The 7,735-nt window shown below is 41.0% G+C and overlaps 1 protein-coding gene across 1 annotated transcript in view; it reads right to left on the bottom strand.

Moving 5' to 3' along the window:
- Sell (selectin L) overlaps window positions 1-7,260 on the bottom strand; it is an 18,541-nt gene extending 11,281 nt beyond the window's left edge. The window contains exons 1-5 of the mRNA XM_031387571.1: window positions 7,138-7,260; window positions 6,034-6,115; window positions 4,042-4,428; window positions 3,416-3,523; window positions 459-644 (exon numbers count right to left, since the gene is read on the bottom strand). Coding sequence (XP_031243431.1) covers window positions 459-644; window positions 3,416-3,523; window positions 4,042-4,428; window positions 6,034-6,115; window positions 7,138-7,140 — 766 coding nt within the window. The 5' untranslated portion in view covers window positions 7,141-7,260. The remainder of the gene's footprint in view (window positions 1-458; window positions 645-3,415; window positions 3,524-4,041; window positions 4,429-6,033; window positions 6,116-7,137) is intronic.
- Window positions 7,261-7,735: the final 475 nt, after the last annotated feature.

The following is a 7,735-nucleotide window of genomic DNA, read 5'->3' as shown; positions in this document are numbered from 1 at the left end:
AAAAAAAAAAAAAAAAAAAAAAAAGAACCTACCAACTGAAACCTGTAAGTCCCCTGAAGGAAACTGATTGGTGCTAAGTTGGGCACCACATAAAATGAGTGTCATTGAAGGAGAGGAATCAAGGTTCTACTGGGGTTTGTCAAGGCTTTATGTGATAACAATGAGGGAAAAGAATAAGATACAGAGAATAACTTCAGTGTATTGCTATAAATCAGATTATAAAATGCCAGATGGCTTTAAAGACTTTTGGTTTGGTTTGGTTTGGTTTGGTTTGGAGTTTTGCATTTTATTTTAGTGAGGAAAAAAAAAAAAAACTCTTGAAAAGCATCAAACTCCACCCCAAGTTAGGTTAAATTATACTGCAACAAAAGAAATGGACTTCTAGGCAAGACTCCCCTGTTTTCTCAGACTGTAAATACAAGCTCGCCACAACAAAGATCCACTCTAAAGTTGCTCACCTTGGCAGACTGGCTCTGGAGATGACCAGTTCCCAGATGCTTCACACTGTGTTTCTGCAATCCCAAGTAGCTCTCTTCCTTCAGAACAGTTGAAAGCACACTGCGACTGGAAGCTGAATTCTTCCAAGGGATGAATGCAGTCCATGGTACCCAACTCAGGGGCCTCCAAAGGCTCACACTGGACCACTTTGATGGAGAGAGAAGCAGGATTGAGTGGAGTAATGAGGATTCAATAGAGTTGAGTCTTGTTTCTGCTATGAGATAATTGTTTGTCTGCATTGGGGGTCCAAAGAAATATTGTGGGAAGAAATGGTCTCGGAACTATGCTTTGAAGATGATCAGGTGTGTTGTCCACATGCAAAGCCGACAGAACACAAACTGTGTGTGGAAAGTAGAAGACTGCCAAATGTTGATTTTGCTATAAAGATAGTCAGGGCAGAATATGGGTGTGTTTAAAGAGAGAGGAGCAAAGGAAAAAAAATACTCATTCTTTCCATTCAATCAATGACCATTTGTTATGTATCAAGCATCATTTTGGAACTTAATGAGCTCAAATTTGACCAAGACAAATGATAGGAACAAACTAAAGAGTGAGTGGTCATCTGTGTCTGGTGTGTTCTGATTATTTTTAGTTGGTCAGCTTGCTTGCTGTATGAGTAACTTATTTGAAGGGAGCTAATTTAAACTTCTGGCGCTCAACTAGGGACCACAGCAGTAATGGGGAGAAAAGCAGTGAGGGTAAATATGGTAGACAAGTAGGAGAGAAACTGGAGAAGTAACAAGTTATAAAGTGTAATTAACAAGGGAACTAGCTGGGAAGAAAAAGGAGCTCTGCAGGCATGGGATGAGGAGATGGAGTGGATATAACCATGGGATGGGGAGATGGAGTGAATATAATCATCATGCATTATATGCTAGTGTGATAGTGCCAATTTTTTTTAATTAATAAAAGTTATTTTATTGAATTGTACATGTATGGGTACTTCGCTTGCATGTATATGTGTGTACTATTTGTGTGCCTGGAGCCTCGGGAGGCCAGGAGATGGCATTGTATCATGTGGGTGGAGTTATAGATGTCTGTTAGTCACCATGTGGTTACTGGGAATGGAACTCAGGTCTGCTGTAAGAACAGCCAGTGCTCTAAAACTAACCCATTTCTTTAGATCATAAAATAGCTAAAAATTTGAAAATTGAATTAGCAATGTGTTATCTTACACAAGTGTTGGAGTAAGTGACAGAGTTTCGCACCAGAGTCATTTCTTGTATCATTTCCATGGAATGTAGTTACAGTCACAAAAAGAAAAAAAAAAAGAAAAGAAAAGAAAACTGTCTGGGGGACACTTGAGTTGTAGTCATCCAAGACAACAACATCCTTAGCATATGTGGAGGTCATGGCTAAAAGCAGATTTGTTAATCCAAAGATCACATAGATATATAAATCCATAAAATTCAGAAAATATGAAGAAAGAAACAAACCAAGTCAGAACAACAGAAAAGACAGATGCAGAGACTGAGAGTTTATGGGCTTGGATAAGTACAAATGGAAGAAGCCAGGAGAAGCCACTATAGTCAACAAGACAATCAGAAGCCAGCTGGTAATGGTATGCCTTCAACCCCCAGGGGCAGGAGAATCTCTGAGTTCGATGACAGCCTGGTCTATAGAGGAAGTTCTAGGACAGCCAGGGCCACACAGAGAAATGCTGTCTTGAAAACAAAAGACCAAAACCCAAACCAAAACAAACAAAAAAAGAGAGTCAGAAAAGGATATGATGGAAATCAAGAAAGAAAAGACGATGTTTAAAGGGGAGTAAACTAAAGGGCAGAGCAATGATGTGGTGGGGGTAGCATTCTGGGGAAGAGTCACAGTTTCAGAGCGAGGTGAATTAGTCAGATCTAGTCCACTTGGTTAATACTGAAATTGGTTCTAGTTTCAGTCCTTTATTCCTTAAAGACATTACTTGTCTTCATCTTATAATTTTCCATTGTGTTCACCAGACACATCAAAACACATTTTGAAACTCAGTCAGTCTCAATCTGAAGATTTGATGGGCCTTTCCGTAGCAGTTGGCTGAGCCCACGCCTCTCTCTTTGCACACGTGTATTCTCTCATCTCCAGTTCTCCCACCGCATCTCTGATGACTTCCTGCGGGCTCTGATGATTCCATCCTCTCTTTCTTGGTTATCCTAGCAGTGGTCCTTTGTGCTGTTTCTAGGATAATTGCCCTCAGTGCTGGCAATAAGATACTGAGTGGCCACTCATTGCAAACAAAGGACATATATTTTATTAGGGGATCTCGCCACGAGCTTATTCCTGTTCATCTCATTTTCCTTCAGACTTGATCCCTGAACATAAATAGTTTCTATTAAATATACATTCTATAAGTACAGAATCTATAATGATTTGCTTCTGTATTCTCCAGAAATACCCAACCAAAATAAGTGTGTAGGATTTGTTATTAAATAACTCTGGCATATTCTGTGTGAGCTCTTCTTTTACTATTTCTTGTCACATCTGTCTATAGACGAACAGAAGTACCTTCCAGGTACCTTACTCTCCTAGTGAAAAATAGAATTGTTTCTATTCAACCTCATAATTCTTAATCCTGCAAGCTCAATAGACTATGACATCCTTGACAGTAAGGGTCTACAATACCCAATTTCTTACTGTAATCTGCTCAGCTTTGACAAATCTCAACCTGTTGTTCCTTGTGGTACTTCAAAACGCTTGTGAAGTAAATTGAAACTTCATGCTGACTTGGGAAATCTTTACAGGAAGATATTGTGAAAGATTAGCTTTCTGTTCTGAACTTCCCATTTCTTAGAATTGCTAATATTGATTTGTCCTAACTGGTATTATTTTGTCCCAACCAGCTACTGTACTAAGTTACTAAGGGTCTAATGACTACTAGCAGGAAAAAACAAACAAACAAACAAACAAACAAACAAACAAGGCTTACCATACTGACACTGGGGCCCATAATACCCTGCGTCACAGATGCACGTGTGATTGTTGATGGTTTCCACACATTCTCCGTGGCCATTGCAAGACCCTGGCTGGCAAGAGGCTTTAAGCAAATTACACAAAGACATTTTAATGTGATTGCATCCATAGTCCCTTCTTCACACAAAGAACGCTTTTGTTTGACACTATTATAATGAACAAGGAAGATTTGCTTAAGTATTTATAACGTTTTTGCACAACACACGCTACAATTTTTATTTTTAAGATATACTAGCCTTTTGGCTGTAGACATTTGTCTGCTTTGAGAATGAATCAACTCTCGGTAATTGTCTACATGATTAGGAGGTGTTAGAGAAGAGCCCTGAAAAACCACTCAGTTCTCAGCCTCCTCTTCCTGTCTGTCCTTGAGGCACAGGCTGTCCGTCCCTATTCCCCCACATAAAACACTTACAACCTGCATAGAGCTTCGTTTAGTAGTTGTGTACTCGCAGACTGCCCAGAGGTGGTATGCTTAAGGCTTAGATAGGATAATTTTAGAATGAATAGCGGTTTCTGGTAGTGAGTCTTATTACTCCAGCTCTGGTGGTCCCACGTCAGCGTAGGACGGTAGACACTGCCCACCTGTGTAGCAGAGAGCTGTCTTTCGTTTGTGGCACGCGTCATCGTTCCATTTCCCAGAATCTCGCTCCCTCTTGATATAGATCTCCACGCAGTCCTCCTTGGACTTCTTGTTGTTGGGCTCCCCGGCCCCCCAGTTCTCTGCTTCTTTAGTGAGAGTTCTGTTGGTTCCCACCCATGTCCACATATTTTCAATTTTCCTGATTCCTATCCAGTAGTAATGTTGGCTTTTGGGTAATGTCTTCTCTAAATACTCAATTTCTCTCTTGTTTTGTATGGCCACTAAATCTGTGTAGTTTCGCTTGCAGAACTTTCTAGCATTTTCCCAGTTCATGGCTCTTTCAGAATAATGGTAAGTCCAACAGTGAGTTCCATGGTGTGTCAGGAAATCTGAAAAACAGCAGCAGAAATATGATGACTCATAGAGTGGTCTAGGGCGAGGCACAGGTGCAAGCTGCTTTGGGAAAGCCTAAAATGCATAGACCAATTGCCGTGCATCTAAACTCATAGTACAAACGGAACACCATACAGAAAGATGATGCAAAAGACATGAAATTGATTTCATCATGTTCTGCATACCAAGATACTTAAGTAGTGGTGTCCAAAAAACACCTGTGGGCTTCAGGCATGAAGGGTTTAAAGCAACCAAATAAAACACACGGTCGTACACAACGACTTTGATGATGCCAGCTATTCTAAGAATAGTATGATCTATGTGAGCTACAATTTTACAGTAAGATAAAAGATTTTATGCCATCAGCTCACTGAGTTTTTACTTCATGAGGTGAGTCCTATAAAGACATATCAAAAATACCTTCTAAATAGTTATGCTTAAGCCAATCGTCCTGAGGTGTTCTCAACCACAGTCAGAGAAATTGCTTTTTGAAGTAGATAGCAGTCAATGAATGGAGAGATGCATAGCTGTTAAATGCTGAGAATTAGAGACTCGGCCCTAAATGGAACACTTAGATTAACACCTCAACCACCAAGGCTCATTGCAGAAGAGACACAAAGAACGGGAAGAGGTACTGTGGAACACTGTCTTCTGGACATGACATGGTTAACACAGTTTTGAACTCACAGCAGCTGTGATTATCTGCAGCTACAGAAGACCTACCCAAGGGTCAAGGGTAGATGGGGTAGAGGATCTCCAGGCCCCACCCCTTACTGAAGAGCTATCGTCAGTTAATAGTTTCTGGGGAAGGGAAATCATTCTTTTTGAAGGTCTGGCCACAGCTAGTTTGCCCATGTACCAGTGGATGGTCCACACCCATGCATGTAAGAGCAGTGCTAACTGGATTTAGTAACTTATCAAAAACAAAATAAGAAAGAAAGACAGACAGACAGGAAGTTGGGAGGGGTGTTGGGGGGAATATGGGGTGGTTGAAGGGGGAAATGACATATAGTTATGATCATATTTTACTGTACATGTATGAAACTCTCAAAAGCAAAGAAAAATTAAAAAAAAAAAGACAGGGTGTGTTCACTTGTTCTGAGATGAAAATCCAGGTGAGAGAAGGAGAAAACATAAATGTTCAAATTTATTGTTGAAGAGTCTTTAAGGCTCAAGCACAAAACATGTAACATCAGAAGAAAGACACGAAAGCTCCTAAAATGAAAACAAAACCCCAGCCCTCAGGCAGCCCACGCTCTGGACTGTGGAAGTTCTTTTGGGGCACAGCAAACTATTAATAGAAAGTGAAATGTAAAATAAGTGTTATGTGCCTTATTAGAGGTTTGTCAGTTGACTGTACTCCTTCTTAACAGAAGGCTATTATGCAGATATCAGGATTTGGGCACGTCACTAGAGAATGTGGAATGCTGGTATTAGGAGGACTCAGAGGTGCTGAGGGGTCACAGGAAGAATGAGGGACCTTAAAAGGATTAATAGCCATCTACCTGATTGTATTCCCTGCTACTATATGCTTTCAATGAATATTTAAGAAAAGAACAATCACTCCCTACAAAGGCTTAGCAAAAAAACAAATGACATACCACAACAGAGCAGTGTCCAGACCCACAGCTTGAGGATGCTCCATGAGCCCCACTGAGTACCTCGACGTCTCCATGGAAACACCTGTAAATGAAGGGCAAAATACTTAAACTCTGACCTACAAACTTCTAGCACCACGAGACAGTGCCCTACAGTTTCTTCAAATCACAAATAAAGCCCATCAGCCCACTATCTACCTTATCCAAGGTAAACTATTTGGGGATCATGGCTGAAAATGATGGCATCAAATTCATTACAAACTGGTACACTACTTTATTTCATTTTCCTTCCAGGTTTCAGCTCCAAGTTGTTGATTATGATTGAAGTGATGTCTTTCTATATTTTAGTATTCTTTGTACCTACTTTTCGACTGAGCTTTAAATCAAACCAGATCTTGTTTTTAATGCTCTTGGGTTCTAATGAACTAGTGATGCTCACACAATTGCTTTTCACACTGGGTCATGAAGGCGCCATACCTCAAATACATGAATGAATGATATAGCCAGATGACAGGAAAGGCAAGCATTGGTTTTTTTTTTTCAAGTAAGAAGCAATACATTTTGAATAATTCAAACAACAAAGCTATAGGTTTTCTGCAAATCTTAAAACTGTAGTTTTGCATGTATATCACTCCTCAGGGAGTCACTTTGTGTTACCACAAAGGTCTCATCTCATCTGTGCCCCTTCCAGCATTTCATCAAAGCAAACACCAAGGGAAGAAATCAGCAAAAACCAGTCTAGAGTCATTTTCTTGAGACAGCATGCATAGGGGTTTTTATTCTTGTTTTTTGTTTGTTTGTTTGTTTCTATATTTCTTTCTCTTTTTAAAAAATCTTTATTTTTTTTTTCAGTTTTTTCAAGACAGGGTTTCTCTATGTAGCCTTGGCTATCCTGGAACTCACTCTGTAGATCAGGCTGGCCTCGAACTCAGAAATTCGCCTGCCTCTGCCTCCCAAGTGCTGGGATTAAAGGCGTGCGCCACCACTGCCCGGCTCTATATTTCTTAAAAGCAGAAATGATAGCTTCTTGCCCCTTGCTACCTGCCTCTGTAACCCCAAGGAAAAATTTGGGTATCGAGAAATCTCTTACAGGCCGGGGATGCTCACCATGGCTTGCTGGGTCTCTCTGCAGGCCTCAGCCTTCTGCACCTGCGGCTCTGTGTTCTTGTGCAAGGAGGGCGTACTGCGCTCAGGAAGAATGTGCCAAGTGTCACCAGCAGGGTTTGCTTTCTTTCATTTCTCCAACCCAGCCTCACATCCTCCTCCCCCCAACCCCGTTTCTTCCCCTTTCTCATCTCTCTCTCTCTCCCCCACCCCTTTCCTAATCTGGTCTCAATCATTTACCCCAAGAATACAGTAGCTGACCAGAAGCTATGCCCCCAGCTCTGGATATCCCCAGTTTGGAGAGAGGAAAGGAAAGGGAGAGATGTTGTAATTATAGTATAATTCCTCCCCCATAAAAAAAAAAATAGAAAAAAAAAAAAAAGAAGCAATGGCAACTGGATTCTCTTCCCCACATCTTCTTAGTCATTTCTGGTTACCTATGCCCCCTTCCCTTCCCTTAGCTACCCTTCCTCTCCCTTCCCATCCCCTCCTCTCCCTCTCCTCCCCTCCTTTCCCCTCCCTTCCCTTCCTGCTTCTCTTTGTGTTTCTTGTTTTGTTTATGAACACCTGACCATGGAGTAGTGGGGGCCCTGGTTGTACC

The sequence above is a fragment of the Mastomys coucha genome, unplaced genomic scaffold (genome assembly GCF_008632895.1).
Source record: "Mastomys coucha isolate ucsf_1 unplaced genomic scaffold, UCSF_Mcou_1 pScaffold1, whole genome shotgun sequence".
Lineage (NCBI taxonomy): Eukaryota > Metazoa > Chordata > Mammalia > Rodentia > Muridae > Mastomys > Mastomys coucha.
The sequence above is the reverse complement of the archived record's forward strand: the minus strand, read 5'-3'. Positions and strand labels throughout refer to the sequence as shown.